Here is an 18507-nt window from a genome sequence, read left to right on the forward strand (position 1 = left end):
ATGGTAGCGACAGGCGAACAGATCACATGCACGCGGTTGCCCAGCCCACCAATGTCGTCATCCCGAAACGGAAATCATTCAACTTTGCCAAGACACATCGCGGAGGTCTCGATCCTCGCCGCATCTACAATTTGGACAATTTCAATACATCTTGTTTGGCCTAGCAACTCATGCACTATACCACAACCAATGTTCAGATTCGCGTTATAGTATCGAGACTTGTGAGTCATATCTCAAGCAAAGTTCTACGGACCATCGTCGCCTAGATGTCCCGGAGAGATCGGACTCGTCGATACTCGCCACCATGACCGCCACCGCGGAGGTCATTGTACTGTCGTCCTCGCCAGAGCACAGCCCAGTGAATACACCCGCGCCACCCAAGTACGATGCGCAGCAGCTCTTCGGGCTGTCACCGATCGATACCTCCACTTCCCAGCCGCCGTCTCCATCGGACCTCTTCCAGGACCCTACGCGCTCCAAATTCTTCGAGGACGGGAAACAGACCACCAAACGAGCTCGGAAATCCCCCAAAGCCGCATTCGAGACTACAAACGTCGAAGGGGCAGATGCGACAGGGGTCAAAGACGGTTCATCCGAGGATAAAGTGAAAAAGAGAGGGAGGCCTAAGAAGAAAGCAGAGGAAGGCGTGGAAGAATCAAGCCGTACGGGCGAGGGTCTGTTTAAGAAGAGCTTGTCGAAAAAGCCGACTACTAGGGAAAGGAAACCGAAGGTGCCGAAGACTACGACGAAGCGCGCGACAGCTGCAAACAAGACCATTTCGGGGAGGGTTGCGAAGGCTGGTAGCTCGTCGCAGCCAATCGAGGGACAATCTGGCAAGAAATCCGATTGTCCCTCAACTCCGCAGCTTTCTTTGGATCAGAGCTCTGCGAATGATACCCGCGACTGGGAGAAGGATGGCCTGCAATTGGAACAAGCGTTAAAGAGAAGACTGGATTGGACGCCCACGAACGGCACTATAGAACAAACTAGCGGGTTGGATCTCAAATTGGATCACAACATCAATGAAATGAAAAGCTTTGGGACTTTGCTATCTGAGTTTGGTTTTGGTGGCATCTCTGCTCCTCAAGCTATGAATCAGGTTCTAGAGGAGAACGGCCCTACCAAGAGGAGGCGCATTGAAGTATGTCCCATATGCTTGATCTCGACGATCATTCACTTTCGTCTCGACCCGATAACTAACTTCCGCACAGCTGATTGACGCTAGAGTATATCCTGGGACAAAGCCAAAAACCAATGAGAGTAGCGAAAATCACTCCACTGAAGATGAAACCTCGAGTTCAAAAGCCCCAGCCGCGAAAAAGAAAGCCAGTAAGCCAAAGAAGTTCTCGACACTTACAGCGAGGGTAACTGCTCAGTATCTCACCAATGCTGCGGAGGCTATGGACAATTCAGAAGGCAGTTCTTCGGCCAGTATGCCATCAGCTCTCACGTCCAAGAAATCGACAACAAAGAAGGAGAAGAATGCTAGGGCGCAAGAACCAGAGCTTGTCTTACTCTCACCTGATGCCGCCATCCGATCTCTGGAGGATCAAGAGCTGGTCTTTGGCACTTGCAGTCAGTTAGAACGTGAGGACTCTCCTACTATGATAAGAGAATTGCAAACAGCAATTCGGGAATCGGAGCAAAGTCTAGCCTTGGAGACAAGCATCCGTGTGAGCAATGGCGCAAATGAAAGCCTACCGTTGACAGTCTCACGTTTCAAAGCTTCGAGAAATCTGTGGTCTGTCGCAGCCCGCGATGTTGACGGGTCGGCCTTGCCGGTTGAGGTAGTCGACTTAGTAGACGTCTCAGACACACCGAAGCCTTGTTCTGCTGTCAACAACGGAGACAGTAAGGAAAAGAAGGATAGAGATGTATCTGCAACCTCCAACGAAGCAATAGTGCTCGATGCACAGAAACCCGGAGAAGATGTGTCTACTTCTGCCCCTGAAACCTCAGACACTCTTGACAGACAAGCAAGTGTGGGCACATCACAACGTCGAGCCCGACAGCCTAAAATGCCACATTTTAGTGGCTTCACAGATGCTGAACTATCTAAACGAGTTGCCTCTTATGGATTCAAGCCCATAAAAAACCGCCTAAAAATGATCGAAATTCTCACCAAATGTTGGGAATCCAAGCATGGCACAGCTGCTCCATGCGCACCAGGCAACCCGGCTCCCCAACCCCCTACTTCATCATCATCGAAAACAGTGATTCCCAAGACTTCAGCCAAGGGCACTCGATCGCAAAAGATTACAACCACCAAGAACACATACGCAAAACCAAAGCCAAAGAAATCAGATGCAATCACGGAGTCAACGATAAAACCAACAGCAGCCAGGAGCAGACCTCCCAAATCTTCACAAACACCCACCAAACCCAACCACTCATCTCTCACGAATAGCGTCACTTCAACGATTTCTTTTGCAGACGTTGAAGAGATACAAGACTCCGAAGAAGACGAGAGCATTCCCTCCCCGAGCCGCTTACAAGAGAGATACCTCCTCCAACACGCCGCACCCCAACCAAGCCTACCAACCACTACTACCACCACTCCACCCACTTCCAGCAAGATCAAACCACTTAGCCTCTCCCGGCAGACCACGGATAGCGTAACGACACTGAGTTTCGATGCCCCCAACCTCCACGATCAGATCACCCAGGCTGTCCACGTACAGCCTCGACTCCGACCCACCAGCATCAACAGACAACCCAGTTGGCACGAGAAAATCCTCATGTATAATCCCATTATCCTTGAGGACTTCACAACCTGGCTGAACACGGAGGGTCTGGGCCTTGTCAATGAGGATCGTGAAGTTGGCGCGGCGCTGGTGAAGGAATGGTGCGAGGGGAGGGGCGTTTGTTGCTGTTATCGACCGAAGGGAAGAGACGGGTGAGGTGTCGTCTTCTTGCTGTCGGAATTGGATTCTGGTTGCGTTACGACTGCGTATCATGTTCGCATATTCGATCTCATACATTGATCTCCTATGTTACTGGAAAGGGCGTTTTGAGATACAAATCTGGGTGCTCATTGGGAAAGGGAAATACTCTATATAGGTACTTGGCATAAGGTGTTTTGAATGTGAACTTTTTTTCTTTTGGGGCATGCATAAATCTCAATTAAGTATCTGGTTATCTTTACTAGTATATCTGCAACCGCTAGCCATGGCTGTTTTCACCGCTAAATTGCACTCCAGGCAAGTCCATATTATGGATACCCCCTCCCTCCTCCCCCTCCCCCACAGTTATACATATCGCAGCCTCACGCAAGCCATCACCCCAATCTGGCAGCCCAGTGTTGCTGCCTATGTACATCACGCACTGTCAACTGATAGGCTACGTACCCTTCCTTCTCCTTCCTCAGCCTCATCCCTCTGGCAAAAGCAGTAAGTACGAACAATCGCCGAAGGGACTGGATAACATACGAGAGCTTTCCGCAAGGGCCCAACGGATATCGTGCATGTGTTGCTTGCCTGGTCTACTGATATGATGATGCTCTTCTACTTAGTAGCCTTACACCAAGATATCCGAGAAGAGAGAAAGTGGGGAGGAGGGATGTTGGATGTTCTCATGACGCATTGGGAAGGCGCACCATGATGCTCCCCCCCTCCCCGGGTTGTGGTCTGTCGTATAAAATATCGTGTACAGTAGGTATTTAGTCAGTATACATGGATGGGGATTGCTGAAGCGGTGGGATTGAGTGAGCCCCAAAACAATTCACAGCATAGGATAAGCTGATATTCTGCTGACTCGACTTAGCAATTCTGATTTCCACAGACTTTGCACACTCAGTTGATCAATTGGTAGGAAACGAGTCAGAAAAGAGAGAGAGTAAAAATTCAGATAGAGGAATCTAAGGTACAAAGAACGGAAACTGGCACAAGTTCCTACATGCATACAATATCAACCGGCTCAACCTGGTATAATAGACCATGCTGCCATGTGCTTCTGTGTCCAGCATCAAACTCCTTTCATGCCTGCGTTGCCGTCATAACCTGTAATATCAACTGCGAAGATAAAAAAGACCCCCAAATCCCACCCAAGTATGGACATATAATTCGCCAGAAGAGCCGACCTAGAGTTGAAACTATCACTTCACAAGTTCATGCGATGCAACCAAAATCCATCACGACTTCTCGAGTCGTGAACCTGAAAGACATATGGAGAGAACCAAACTCCATGACCCAAGCGAGAGTATAAGATAGAGAGGGAAGGAAATGGAGGTTAGAGATATAGCCTCTTATAAAGCGTTATAAAGCGATGAGGAAACGGGAAACAAGTGTGTCCCACGGTCAATGCGGATGGCGTATATTAGACAATAATTGCTCCGATTCTGGAATCTAAGGACCATGTCTGCTTCAGTGTCGACAATTGTCTAGAGGGCCATTGACTTGTGGCGATGAAGTTCTCCCGCCGCGGCTTGAAGCTGCCGACGCGACGCCGCAAAGGCTCACCGGAAAACTTTCCCGTTTACAGCAACGGTTTCGAAGCTGATTCGCCTTGCGTATTTGGAAAATCCTCCAGCTTCCAGCCATGGCGTGAGATTCTTGCATTGACTGACATCGAAGGACTCTAATTTATCGCAACCCTCTGCCACAGCCTCAACGCCAGCACCAGTGACTCGGACACAGCCACGAACAGACAGACGCTTGAGATGCAGGAGATGGAGTCCGATACTGCGCAACGAAGGGTCAGAGATAGCAGAGCCGCAAAATGACATGTTGAGGTAGGTCAGGTTGGAGCATTGTAGGGCGAGTACTTCTGTCGCAGTATCTGAAAGGGCACAGCAGAAAGACTTTGCTGGTCAGTAAGCGTCTCATGCGAGGAGGTAAGGAATGCTCCTGTGCTTACCAAGTCCAATTCCTGAAGTTGTTTGGCGGCATTCGTCAGATAGACAATAGCATTGTCGGTCAAATATGTACAGTCTGCTAGACAGAGCCTCCTCAGATTGGTAAATTGCGCGTTTCCCCAGTACTGAAACCCTTGATCGGTGATTGTCGTGCAGCGGGTGAGGTCCATTTCCTCGATTCTGGATGCAGCATGCGACGCGATATGATGCATCGAGCGATCGGTAACATGTTTGCAGTAGGATAAGGTCAACTTCTTGAGATCGGGGCAGCCGTACACAGTCCCGGCTGCAGTTTGCATGGTGGGTTTTAAGGATGCTTTTCCGGACTTCGCAGGCTCCTCGCTGGGCTTATGTTGACCGGGTACAACCCAGCCTACAATCCGCGCCAATAGTGTGTCGCCCACCTTTCGACAGTTGCTAAGATCAACCTCCTGTAGGCCTTTTGCTTTACTGGCCATGTCAAGGATGGCCGATCCCGTTACGTCCCACACACTCTTCATCTTCCAGGCAGTAACGTTGGAACCACATACGGCAACTAGCTTGCTGAACCCCTCATCCGTGATATGGAAGCAATTGCTAATGTTGACGTAGCGAGGTCTGCTGCCGACAAAGGGGCAAATGATTTTCGCCAGGACGTCATCCGTGATGCACCGATTATACACACTCAAGTCGAGATTATGGAACAGTTCAGCGGATGTGCTCAGGAGCTCAGACCAGTGCATCGAGACAGCTCGGAGGCGTAGAAGGTCATGAAGCTCCATATGCCGGAAGATCTTTGTGAGGATATTATCCGGAAGCACACCATGGTTATCCTGGCGGGGTACACGGGTGCTGTCCTGGGACGTGGAAAGTCTAGAGGATCCAGGTAACGTGAGAAAGGATGAACTCGTGGACCGTGGCTCAGAAGATGGAGTTGATGGCCGCTGTTGCTCTCCGGAGGCTTCCTCCGGGGTCATCGGGGCAACAGACCCGCGTCGACTTCGAAGGCGAACTTTATCCAAGCCGATGTTAAGAAATGGGTCTGGATCTGATGGGCGTAAGAGAGCCTGCTCATCTACACCATTGGGTCTTGGCGTGCTATCCAACTCTGTCTCTGTCAGTGTTAGAAGCGGCATAGACTGCCTCCGAGAAGCCCTTAATTTGAAGTTATCATCGACCTCCATCTGATTGCCGTAAGGCTCAGCGCCCGCATCATCTGACATCACAACATCGCCATCAGAAGCTGACTGGAGCCGCTCTTTAGCGGTTTGCTCGACTTGCTGACGGACCTTCTGGGGACACCTCTCCCAGAACTCGGCCAACACCTCACCGCTGATCATCAAACATTCTACCGCACTAATAGACCGCACAGTAGCGGTTCTTCGAGGTGCTAGCGACAGGCTTACGACCTCTCCAAAATATTGGCCTTGTTTCAGCCGTGCTTTTACCTCGAAGCCCGGGTGTTCGATAGTCTTCGGTAGGGACTGCGTTTGCTGTGCTTCTGCCCTCTCCGATAGAACCTCCACTTCGCCGCGAACAATGAAGTATATCTCGCGTCCCTGAGAATCCTGTTTGATGATGTCGGTGAAAGGAGGGTAGGATCGGGGTTGCGCATTGAGTCCCAGGAAGTGAAGGATATCCGGCGGCAAGCCGGCAAACAGCGGTAGTTCCTTGAGAAGAAGACGGACATTGACCAGTCCATTCGCCAGCGCACTGGATGATCCGTCAGCCAATCCAGGGCTGGGGGATTTCCGCTTCTTGTTGACGGACGCCAATGACCTGCCATCCTGCTCGCTGAGACTGAGGTCTCCAGAAAACGTATCTCTCACTCTTTTCGAGCCTCTCCTGGCCGGACTTCCGGGCTCGACCACTGGCACGGATGTTTCCTTCTTCTTTTTCTCCAAGATCATCAATCTCTCCTGTGCTTCATCCCTGATGGCCCGCTCAACATCAGGAAAGCGGGGGAGAATTTGTCTGAAATCCTCCTTGGTCAGTACGACCAGTAAGCACCTGGTGCGGGCGACAATGGTCGCGGTCCGTGGGCGATCCATCAACACGCCAATCTCACCAAAGAATGCACCTGCTTCGAGGTCGGCATACACACTCTCGCCATCGCGGGAAGTCACCGAGACCGCACCGCGGACCAACCAGTAGATAGCCTTGGCTTCGTCGCCTTCCGTCAGGATGTAGTCATTGGCTTGCTGGAGCTGGGGGCGGAGATGCTGGCCGACATCGATCAGGAATGATTCTGGGGTGGATTGAAAGAGAGGAAAGGAGCGCAATCGGTCGATGAGGTCTAGCGGCAAAGCTCGGATGCTCGACGAGGTTAACGGCGACGGACGTACAGGACGATTGGGGTTTATCACCGAGTCGAACGAATGTAGCAGGGATGCGGTTTCGGAGATAGGAGTGACGGCTTTAGTCGAACCTCCGCTGGCCCTTCCATGGCGGCGCATTGTGAAACGGTTGAGGGGGAGGTTCCAGGAAGCTTGGGAAAGATACAAAGGGGTTTTAGAAAGAAGATTCGATGGGGGAGCATATAGTTTAATTCGGCCCCAAAGCGATCAATGAACCGATGACGTCGACGAAAAAGGGAATCACGGGGGGAGCTTTTTTTTTTCAGAGAGACATCGTTCGGGAACCACGGTGCGGGGGAGGAGGACAAAAGATTCGGGACAGGCAGGACAGTCGGCTTCGAGCCGTTCAGGGTTGACAGTGGGAAGAAGAGCGACAATTAATTCAGGTTGTAATGAGAGGAGGTCTGCAGAAGTGAAGCAAAAATGGAGTGATGGGCTAAAGTGGTAGAAAGTAGTCCTGAAGAAGGACTACAGAGCATAATGGATGGATGGAGGGGAGTGGAGGGGACGGAAGAGGGGAGAAGAGGGGAGTTGGAAGGGTGGTTGAAGAAGCTGGGTTAGTTAATAAGAATAATAATAATTAGTAGGTAGTCTTAGTAGTTTAGTCTACTTAAGCTGTGAGTCGGCGGAGCAGAAGGAGCAGAAGGAGCAGCAAGAGTAGCAACAGCTTCCCACAGTAGCTACTAGTTAAGCCTAGGACTCTTAAAATTCTAGGACTGACTCTAGGGAGAATAGACACTGCAGTTAGTCTAGAGCAGTAGCAGTTGCAGCAGAGCAACAGAGCAGCAGGAGCAGCAGCAGCAGCAGCAGCAGCAGCAGCAGCAGCTTAGAGAGGCTAGTCCAACAAGCAGCAACATGAAAGCGGGGATCACCAACGTCAAATTCTTTGGTTGAGGCTCCACCGCCGCCGCAAATGGTCAGTGAGTCTGGGACCCGACGGAGAGTCTGGGACTCTAGGTCTCTTTCGTTCTGTTCTTTCTTTCAGGTTTCTCTCCGCCACTTAAGGTTCCACACTGTCGGTACAATCCCCTATCCAACCAATATCCCCTCCCCTCCCTCCCCCCAACGGAGTATGTTCAAGCAAGCCATCCACCATCTTGTCGACTCCAAGCAATTTTGCCTAGAGTAAGCAGGTGCGGAGTTGTGCTCATGTGGTGAAACATGTGGCCTATCTTTCTGGAACAATCGGGACTTCTTCTTATCCACTGCCGCTGCTGGCGGCAGCATAACACAATCAATAAATCATACCTAGTTGTCGGTTACAGGTCAGCAACCATTGAATGAAGCGGAGACCATTACCTGTTTCTCTCATCCCTTCTTTGCTCTCCTCTTCTCTATCTTTGGTATCTTATCAATTTGGTACCTATATTTCCCCCTACAGTTGAATACATCCGACCATTTTTTCAATGCATTATGCTGCAAGTAGATCTCAAGTCGTCTCATTATCAACGGCCACCTGCATGTAGCGATCAACCAGGGCACGACCTCTTACCCGTAGAAGCGACACCACTTGTTTGGCTTGTTTGTTTGCCGCTTTTGTCACGGCTTGGGGACCGCTTTTGCAGGCAGCTCATCCTGATGCCATTCAGTGTATGAGTATGAGCAGTGAGCATCGGAGCGCGTTTTACTCAAAAAGTTACCAGAGGCTGCATAATGTTCACAGAGCGTAGTTTGTTTGTTGCTGTGTTGCTGGATCATTGGATTGTTACGATTCACCAATGCCCATCCCCACGCACTGTACCTCTCGTAGCCAAGTCACCTGCATTGCTGAACTAATATGCCACATGACAACCTTATCCCCTGCAGCGGAAATTATGCACCACCCCAGGCTGAGCAATTTCTGGTACTCAAGCTCTGATGCAACCCAGCGTTGATGCAGACTCACTTGGAATTCAGTTCACACAAAACCCGTGTATGCTCATGTGTCAGCAATGGAGCATACTGTAGCAGTTAACTAAGATCTTCCTTGCTGACGCGACTAAATGGGTCAGATGATACCGCATGCACATTAATTCAGACAACAGTCCTAGAAAATAGTACGCAGAGGACTGGCTCTTCCTGCTTGCTGCGATGGAAAACAACATCAATTTGCAAGGCTCAAGTGTGCCATAACTTCGAGCTGCCTGTTCAGGTTTCTAGTACAGAGCTGGGGGAGTGAATTCCACAGAACGAATTGGCACTTTCACTCGTAGATAACCAATGGACCAACAGAGTCATGAAGATACATAAAAACTATATGACAAGTGAAGCCGAGAATTTAGCACTGAGTTTCAGCTATTATCTGTATCAATGCTTAAAGGGCTTGCCGCCCGCTCTCTCGAAGTGTGAGATCACTTCGCCCTCGTCAATATATAACAATGGCAAGCCACGATACCAGAGACAGGAAGACTGTGTCATCAATGGCAGCTCCGTCAATGAACAACAATGACGTGCAGAGTGTGCGCTTTCTGGAGAGTAGACCCAAAAGAGATTCAATGGTGCTGGTTTCCAGACAAATGCTCAATTTCACCAAGCATAGTAAGGAGTGGTCGAAAATAACTATCTGGAGACTCTGTCTCCGTGCCGTAGGCTGAAGCCTGGAAGTCTGACATGATGCAGCAAATCGTGGATGTATACTCCGAGATTTGACAATCCACCGCTTCTTCATTATTTGTATTCGTAGGGTCGCGCCGTGGCACCCACCGGAGTGGGAAATGTCCAAGCTGTGCTGGGCAAGGCAGTAGGTTTGAATATGTATCCAAGGAGTCTGGGCCTGTGGCTCTGATGTAGAGCTTTCATATCGGAAAAAAGGGTTGTGTGATCTTCAGTATCATCACTCGGCCTTCGATTGAGGTTTGCCCATGATAAATTTGACATAGGCGGGCGGGTTACCCTTCAAGTATGCAAGGCCGTCTTGAAGCAGTCCGTATGTCAGGCCTAATTTCAGACCAAGTTTGGCGGTACGGGCTGCAGTGAAGACATCATGACGGGCTAGAAAGATAGGAATAGATTAGCTGGCAATCTCAAGAACGCCGAGGAGCTTCAGTAACGGACCTAAGAGGCTGTAGATGCCGGAGAATGACAAGCCTGCTACAACCGTCGACAGAAAATCCCGTTGGCCGTGTCGGGCATTGTCCACGATATCCTCAAAGACGGTGAAGACCATGGCACTGCCGCCTAACCTGGATCCCATTCTAAATCCCTCTCGCATGCCTGCGACGGTAGCAACATATCTCCGAGTCTTATGGTATTGCCACCACGCCATTGAGGTCAAAGGCTGTCGATGAGCGTTCTCCGCACGGAAACGATAGGCCGACGTGGTGTTGCCTTTGGAGAATCCGAGACACAAGCCTACGCCAAAGGCAGTAGCACCTGTAGCCATCATGCGCCTCCCAACACTTACTCCTAGTCTTTGATATGGATCAACACTAAGGAGCTCCTCCTTCATGGTAGCGTAGGACAAGGACTCGGGCGCGTCTGATGGTTGCTGGACATCCATGCTGAATGGTAGATGAGAGTGACCCGTTGGACTCAAACTGATTGCGAACCAAGTCAACGATAGACAGGGCCTGGCAAATGCTGTCGGTTCGGTGTGCAATTGGCTGTGAGAGTGTCTCACTTTCTCTGAACGTGAGTTTTGACGTGCGGTGGACGTGCCGGACTCGACTTTTGGCGGCTCGCCGAGCTCCGAACTCCAAAGGCTCCGCGGTCCCGCCAAAGCTCAGCCATCAACTTCAAAAGCACTAAATCCAACACCATGGTAGGTACCGCCTCGCGCTGATCACAAAAAAATGTCAAACTAGTCTGATCAATTTACTTACAGCCTCAGCCCGATCCTCTCAGCTGGACTTTGTTGTTCAAAAAGCACAGAACGACCGTGCTTCTGATGCTTCCTGCATCCGAAACGATCGCCGCAACCAAAAATGCATTGCTTCGGGCCCTTCAAGCTCGGGGCCTGAGAGATATAAATGGGGATGTCGTTCCAGTGGACGCTTCTGAAATTGAGCTTGGTGTTCCGGTAGACAAGAACGACTTGGAAAAAGGCTGGACGAAGCTTGAGGTTGACGTCGCCGACTTCGATGTTACCGACGCGCCCAAACGAGGAGCCGGGAAGAAGGCAGCTGGTTCGCTCACCTTACTAGCCGCCGATATCAAGAATGGACAATCCATCGCATTCAGGTTCCGCATGCCTACGACCGACGATTCTGAGAAGAACGATGAGTTGGCTAAGTTGGCTGAGCTAGATCTGGAAGATCCAGGATGGGATGTTGTCCTCCCTAGCTTCGAAGACGAAGAAGATGACGTCCAGAACTGAGTGCTACCTTCAAACCAAAAATAATGAAATGAATGACATCAAGCCCGTCTGTTGGCCGCAAATGAGATCCAGTATACCACACAGGTTGACAGAGGTTGCTACCCGGACAAGTGAGCCATGACCAGAATAAAATGTCGACAGTCTCATGATATTAGCTCTTATGCAATATCTGGCCAACAGGTGTACACTTTCGCTTGCATCTACTCTCTGTGAGAGCGCGATACGATGAGCTATCTACACTCTTGAGTTACCCTGGCGCATGGCTCATATCGGTCTATAGCAGGCGGCTTTAATAAGCTTCCGTGAATATCACTTTAATAAGATCCTTAGTGTATAACCACATGCTTCTTTTCTACCACATTACCTGATTGTAGTACGCGTCACTTCAACCCATGTTGGTAGAGGAGTTTTCCACATATTGGCGAATACTTCCTACCGCCTTAGGACTATATACCCGCCCGTCAGATGGCCCCTACATTTTGGCTGATGGGCCTATAAGATTTGAGACCTCGTTTTGGTCTGCAACAGCTATCAGATTATAGCGCAGATCCATAGTAAACTGTAGACGAGGACTCCGACATAATAATCTCAACTGATCATGTAGATACCCGTCTCTAGCCGTTTGCATTGAAGGTGGAGAAGATGGATCAAAGGTGCGTGGTGATAGTCACAAGCTGGACGTGCTCTTTCAATGGCAGTCGGCTAGGATATGTGAGGCGGTGTGAGAGCACCGCAGGGGCACGGCAAGCTTACTTTATCTACACGTCGCCCGGTTGCTAGGAGTAACAAGGCGGTGGAAAACACGTCAATGTCAACAGATTGGCTGAAGGTCGAACTAGTGCCAGCGTTGCTCAACAGGGGAGACTTTCTGGGGCCGTCTTTGATTAATAGGTCCACAATCAACATTCCTCACTTCCACGTTTTGTGCACCTAGTTTTTCCATCTCTTCGTTGTTCTTTCTTCGTCTGCCTTGTTGACGGTACAGGGCGTCGCTCCCCTGGATAGCCGACCTCCGCGTTGAATTACCTAGAGGGACGTGACGCCTCTGCGGTGATAGTTGATTGCACTAATACAATATGGCCGACGCTTCTTCCATCACTGTCGCGGTCCGGGTAAGGCCGTTCACAATTAGAGAAGCAGCACAGCTCTCAAAATGTGAAGACGGCCCATTGTTCCTTGGTGACGGGTCACTGGCGGCAGCGCCGACACCCAAACTCAACCAGAAGGGTCTTCGATCTATCATCAAGGTCATTGACGATCGATGCCTGTGAGTAGCACAGCATGCGTGGCCAGTGTGCATGGCTTGACTGATCTCTGTTTCTATCAGTGTTTTCGATCCCCCGGAAGACAACCCTGTCCAAAAGTTCTCGAAAAGCGTCGTACCAAACGGAAAACGCGTCAAGGACCAGACCTTCGCTTTTGATCGAATTTTTGACCAGAATGCCTCTCAAGGCGAGGTATATGAATCGACAACGCGGGGCCTTCTCGACAGCGTACTAGATGGGTACAATGCTACTGTGTTCGCTTATGGTGCCACGGGCTGTGGAAAGACTCATACAATTACTGGAACCGCCCAGCAACCGGGAATCATCTTCATGACGATGCAGGAGCTCTTTGAGCGTATCGATGAACGATCAGACGAAAAAGCAACCGAGATCTCGCTCTCCTATCTCGAAATCTACAACGAGACAATTCGTGATTTGCTGGTGCCTGGAGGTAGTAAAGGAGGTCTGATGCTTCGGGAGGATTCCAACCATTCGGTTTCGGTGGCTGGCTTGTCGAGCCATCATCCGCAAAATGTCCAGCAAGTGATGGATATGATCATGAGGGGCAACGAATGCCGCACCATGTCGCCTACGGAGGCCAACGCTACCTCTTCGCGCTCGCATGCGGTCCTTCAGATCAATATTGCACAAAAGGATCGGAATGCAGATGTGAACGAGCCCCATACAATGGCCACATTGAGCATCATTGATCTTGCAGGAAGCGAGCGTGCCAGCGCTACAAAGAACAGAGGAGAACGACTCTTCGAAGGTGCAAATATCAACAAATCCCTTCTTGCCCTCGGAAGCTGCATCAACGCGCTTTGCGATCCCCGGAAGCGAAACCATATCCCTTATCGAAACTCGAAACTTACCCGGCTTCTGAAATTCGCGCTGGGCGGCAATTGCAAGACGGTTATGATCGTTTGCGTTAGCCCATCAAGCCAACATTTCGATGAGACCCAGAATACGTTACGCTATGCTAATAGAGCGAAGAACATCCAAACGAAAGTTACGCGAAATGTTTTCAATGTTAACCGCCACGTCAAGGACTTCCTGGTGAAGATCGATGAACAGATGGCGTTGATTAATGAACTGAAGGCCCAGCAAAAGAATTATGAAAAGGTTGCGTTCGCCAAATTCAGGAAGCAAACCGAGAAGAAGGACGCTGTCATGCGAGAAGGAATTGCTCGTATCCGCAGCGCTTACGAACACTCACTGTCAGAAAGACAGGAAAGGACCAGCAACATGATCAAATTGAGACATATCAGCCGCCGGATCGGACTACTCTCATCTTGGATCGCCGCATTCGATCACGTTTGTGCATCCTCCGAGTCTGAACAACCACTATTCAATCTCAGAGCCATTCGCAAAACAGCACAAGGAATCCTTCTCGAATTGGAGAGTAGCAGGCAACACTACCATCAACGGTTGGCGAAGTCCACGTGGGACCGCAGCTTGGTTAGTGCTGTCGAGCATGCTGTTCGTCAGCTCCAAGAATTCAATTTCAATGACAGCAGCGACATCGACAATATCCATCGTGAAGCGGAATTATTGCGAGCAAATACGGAGCGCGAGGCTCTCTCCGCGGTTGCTGAACAAGATAAAGCTGGGGACGCAGCCGCCGTGCAGACGCTGCTTCAGGCTCAATTCGAAACGATCTCTGGGATTGAGAATATCATGGAGATGAGTGAAGAAGAGGCTGTCGAGACAGGTAGAAAGATTCTTGCCAGAATGCTTGGTTCCTGCTCTGGTGTGACATCTAGCCTGGTCAAGCCTGATGGTAGTGTTCCGTCTCTCTTACTAGCCAGTCCCATTAAAACTATGAGCTCTCCCAAGCAAAAGAAGAGAGTTAGTTTAGCCGCTGCACCGCCCATCGGTCGACTCTCATATACACCTGTGGTCTTGACCCCAGCAGCACCGCCTTCTCCTACCAAAGGTTCTCCTAGACGCCGCAAGCTGAACGTGGGAAGGAAGAGCGTCAGCTTTTCGCCCAAGAAAGCCCAGCCAAAGCCGATCATCAAAAGAAGTGTGCGGTGGAGGGATGACGAAGAAGATGGTGCCCTGACGGAAGTCCAGAAGACCCCTCAAAAGCCGGGTTTAGCACCAGTACCAGAAGCCAGCCCTGGCGAACCCCCATTGCCTCGGGCATCTCCTATCCCGCGCGGAATTCCAGTGCCCACCCGCAACTTCAGTCCGTCAAGCGCCTCGTCCCCAATCTCAGCTGTACCAGAACCGACATTGAATATCCAGAAGAACAGCAACCGCTTCAAAACTGGGTTCCTGTCGAAAAAGCCCAGTAGTTCGCCGATGGGACCACCTCCCACGTCCACTCTTCCCCTGTCCGACAACGAAGCCTCGCCCCTCCGGGACATTGAGAACAGCAGCTTTTTGAACCGTTCAGTCGAGCGCCCCTCAAGAATTGCTGTTCGCACACCGAGTGGAAGCTACTCCGGCAGCCCTGCATCAGACACTAAGAGTGCAACAAGCTGGAAGGCAAGCAAAGATGACGCTATTAAGATAACGTCTGCAATGAGGCGCATCTCCGGAGGCTCGTTCGGAATCGGACCCTCGGCTAACGCACTCCGCGTTCACCGTCGCCGAAGCCCAACAGCTGTAACCTACGGCAGTTCTCCCACGGAGAATACCATGTTCACAGCTTCGCAGGCACGACGCATGGTTAAGAGCGAGAAAGAGGAGACCAAACCTCGTGTCTTGAGTCCTCGTGCTCTCCCGATCATGAAGAACACACAACGCCGTAGCACATTGGGTGGAGACATTCGCCCGCGGGATATCAGCCTTTCCAGTCGTGATGCCATAAGGCTCAGCATGGTGGCAGCCCCTTCCCTGGAGAGACCTCCAGAACGTCTCTACCCCAGCAATGGATTCGGTATGAGGTAGATGAATTGCATATGGAATTGTTTGGTGTCATTGCATTGGTGATTTGGGTTGCTGGTACGGTGTTTGGGAATAGATACCATTTGCTTTCTTCCATCCTTGAAATTAAGACCGCGCAATCCGAGATTCGGTACAAACCTTATACTATACTTCTTCTCAGCTTCAAGAGGCTTGAGTCCCATCCAGGGCTTGGACAGACATCGTCGGCCATCTTCCTTCATTGTTGATGGCTACATGCTTTTGTTTTCTTTTCCCGTTTCCCGGGAGTGGCATATTGCTCGGGATATGTACAATAACAGCTTGCTGCAAATTTTTGGGGCCAATGCGCGTCTACAGGAGGCCATCTATCCAGCCCACCACTGATAATAATACCTTCATCGAGAGCACAACTCGTATTATAGACAGGTGAGAGATGATTTAATGGTACCCATGTGGCCACCAATCTTATGTCATGCGCGGAATGACGCCACCAGAATTGGAGTATGACAAATTCACAATGGCGGGCGAGTTCCCGAGACCCCAAAGTGAGAGAGAGAGATACTGGACTTTGCATTGTACAATTAAAACAGCCCAAACTCTTATTCCACTGCAACTGTGTTCCAATTCGCTTCACTACCTGCCTGATCTCGCTAATTGACCAAAAAAAAGAAAATCGATCTCGGATCTGGAGAAGGGATTTGTCAGGTGCCCCTCTCCGACGGAAACCAAAACCTCAGGTGGAGCAAGAAGCGCAATCGCATAATTATTGATGGCCTTTGCGGCGCCCGCTTTTGGCTCGACTTTTTTCTCTCGAATTGCCCGTCAATTCTCGACCAGTTCACCTTTCCTGGCCTTAACCACCCCGTCCACCTCGTGCAACATGTCGACCAACACGCAGACCGCCACGGTAGCCGCCGGATGTTTCTGGGGTGTGGAGCACCTCTTCCGCAAGCACTTCGGCAATGGAAAAGGTGTTTTGGAAGCCAAGGTCGGCTACTCCGGTGGACACAGCGCGAACCCTTCTTATCGTGCTGTGTGCACGGGGGAGACTGGTCGTAAGTGATTGCTCGAGCTGAGCGGCTATTTGAGTCGCACGGAAACTGACGTTTTGACTTCTCGTGTGGTTACTTTGCAGACGCCGAGGCATTGCAGATGACGTTCGATCCCTCAATTGTCAGCTACCGCTCCCTTCTAGAATTCTTCTACCGCATGCACGACCCCACCACTCTAAACCGTCAGGGCGGCGATATTGGCACGCAGTACCGCAGCGTGATCTTCACGCATGGCGAGGAACAGGATCAGATTGCTCGTGAGGTTACGGAGAAGGTCTCCCAGGAATGGTACAAGCAGCCGGTCACGACCGCAATCGTGGGCGCGGGCCAGTGGTGGGATGCGGAGGACTACCACCAGCTGTACTTGACCAAGAACCCGGATGGGTATGAATGCCCTGCTCAGTATGTGGAACTCTTCCTTCTCTGCGCCCCGAGAGTATTTGGCTAATCGGTCGTTCTCTTTTCTTTTTCCCGCTAGCTTCGTGAGGTCGTTCCCTCCGCTTTCTTCTTGACTCGCGTGTAAGATTTGAGATATGAGATATGTTGCCATGCCTAGTAGTATGAGAGATAAATACTGTCAGTTAAGCTGCGCTCAATTGAGAAAGGGACCTGTGGTTCGTTCTGTATTTTTGTTTTGGGAAAGAGAGACCCGTGCCTAGCTGCGATCTGTAGCCTTAACTCATGCTACTAATGTCCCCGTTGAGACGGACTGCATGGTCAGCTACTCAGCTTGCAAATGATGGTGGGTATTGGAAGATGCCCTTGATGCTCAGTATGTCTGTAGAGAGAAGCTTTGATCTCGGCTGTCTGTAGGACACTGATGTCAATGCCGGTGAGTGCGTTTTCAGCATGTCTCCAGCTTCGAATACGCATGTCCTGTCCTGCCAAGGCAGTTATACTGCAACACAGGCTGGTTCCTTTCCTTTCTCCTCTGAGAAATATACCCTTCAAGTTGGAGCACCTTCACTTGTTCATGCGAGTTGTCTTCATCTACCAGCTATATGGTTCAAAGCTGCGCTCACATTTTCTATGTGAACCTGAAAGGCGTGCTGGAATAGAGGAATATCAGGTTGTGTGGCTCAATATTCGAACAAGGCAAGTCTGATCAGAAGAGTCTCCGATATACCCAAGAAGTCCAGCTGTAAAGGGTCCGCGAGGGTCCATAGAGCTCCGCTGTAGGTATCAGTGAATAGTCCGGAATCTTCCCCTGGTTGTGAAGTATTCACTGTGCGCGTACTCCCTCCATATATCAAGAGCCAGCCTGTTTCCCTCCATCTCCCCCTCTCCCTTTCCTCTAACTTCCCTCTTTCACTTCCTTCTCTTCCCCTCTTCTTCTCCTCTTTCTTTCTCTGCCTCCTCTTAGTCTCTCTCTCTCTCTCTCTCTCTCTTCATCTCCCTCTTGCTCTCTTCCCTCCCCACCTCGCCCTCACCACCCCTTCCTCTTCCTCCTGTTTTGAATATCTTCCTCATATCTAAAATCCCCAGTTCCTGCATCGTCCTCAGCGACGTGTTCGCTTTCTGTTTGTTATCTTTCCTGATAAAGTACACCTGCCCAGACTGTCAGCTTATCTAGACGGCAGCCAGTGTACATAACACGAGTCCGCCGACACCCACATTCCGGTCAAGTCCTCTTGTGTGGGTGTCCTGGACTCACTCCGGTCTGGAGCTTGCATTGGACTCATCGTCCAGCTTTGCCTTTGGTCCTTCGGCTTCTTATCTCTATACGTCGACGTCTTCGTCGTCCTGAATACCCTCGGGAAATACTCTCGTATCTCTTATCTGGAGTTTGACAATCTGAGACCACTTGAGTAAAGTCTCAAGCCGACTTCCCAAG

At 50.5% G+C, this 18507-nt stretch overlaps 6 protein-coding genes across 6 annotated transcripts; 4 read left to right on the top strand and 2 right to left on the bottom strand.

The window, feature by feature from the left end:
* The first annotated feature begins 102 nt into the window (after positions 1-102).
* On the top strand, positions 103-3129 carry slx4. The gene is made up of 2 exons (XM_020195752.1): positions 103-1141; positions 1212-3129. Exons 1-2 carry the CDS (start codon positions 305-307, stop codon positions 2898-2900), a joined length of 2526 nt encoding a protein of 841 aa, XP_020059451.1. The 5' UTR covers positions 103-304; the 3' UTR covers positions 2901-3129.
* A 1324-nt stretch (positions 3130-4453) lies between these two features.
* On the bottom strand, positions 4454-7287 carry ASPACDRAFT_24245 (cyclic nucleotide-binding domain protein; the record flags this gene model as incomplete). Its single annotated transcript, XM_020199256.1, has 2 exons — positions 4454-4798; positions 4855-7287. The coding sequence occupies 2 exons, from the start codon at positions 7285-7287 to the stop codon at positions 4454-4456; spliced, it is 2778 nt and encodes a 925-aa protein (XP_020059452.1).
* A 2713-nt stretch (positions 7288-10000) lies between these two features.
* On the bottom strand, positions 10001-10666 carry ASPACDRAFT_40434 (uncharacterized protein; the record flags this gene model as incomplete). The annotated part of the gene is made up of 2 exons (XM_020200751.1): positions 10001-10158; positions 10222-10666. 2 exons carry the CDS (start codon positions 10664-10666, stop codon positions 10001-10003), a joined length of 603 nt encoding a protein of 200 aa, XP_020059453.1.
* Positions 10667-10875: 209 nt separating this feature from the next.
* On the top strand, positions 10876-11823 carry ASPACDRAFT_113846 (uncharacterized protein). Its single transcript, XM_020195753.1, has 2 exons — positions 10876-10927; positions 10991-11823. The coding sequence occupies exons 1-2, from the start codon at positions 10925-10927 to the stop codon at positions 11480-11482; spliced, it is 495 nt and encodes a 164-aa protein (XP_020059454.1). The 5' UTR covers positions 10876-10924; the 3' UTR covers positions 11483-11823.
* Positions 11824-12295: 472 nt separating this feature from the next.
* ASPACDRAFT_1896523 (kinesin family protein) lies at positions 12296-16035 on the top strand. The gene is made up of 2 exons (XM_020198709.1): positions 12296-12749; positions 12810-16035. Exons 1-2 carry the CDS (start codon positions 12559-12561, stop codon positions 15643-15645), a joined length of 3027 nt encoding a protein of 1008 aa, XP_020059455.1. The 5' UTR covers positions 12296-12558; the 3' UTR covers positions 15646-16035.
* Positions 16036-16089: 54 nt separating this feature from the next.
* On the top strand, positions 16090-17519 carry ASPACDRAFT_113851 (peptide-methionine-S-sulfoxide reductase). The gene is made up of 3 exons (XM_020195754.1): positions 16090-16676; positions 16757-17075; positions 17152-17519. Exons 1-3 carry the CDS (start codon positions 16502-16504, stop codon positions 17183-17185), a joined length of 528 nt encoding a protein of 175 aa, XP_020059456.1. The 5' UTR covers positions 16090-16501; the 3' UTR covers positions 17186-17519.
* The last annotated feature ends 988 nt before the right edge of the window (positions 17520-18507 follow it).

This window comes from Aspergillus aculeatus (genome assembly GCF_001890905.1).
Source record: "Aspergillus aculeatus ATCC 16872 unplaced genomic scaffold ASPACscaffold_3, whole genome shotgun sequence".
Classification (NCBI taxonomy): Eukaryota; Fungi; Ascomycota; class Eurotiomycetes; order Eurotiales; family Aspergillaceae; genus Aspergillus; species Aspergillus aculeatus.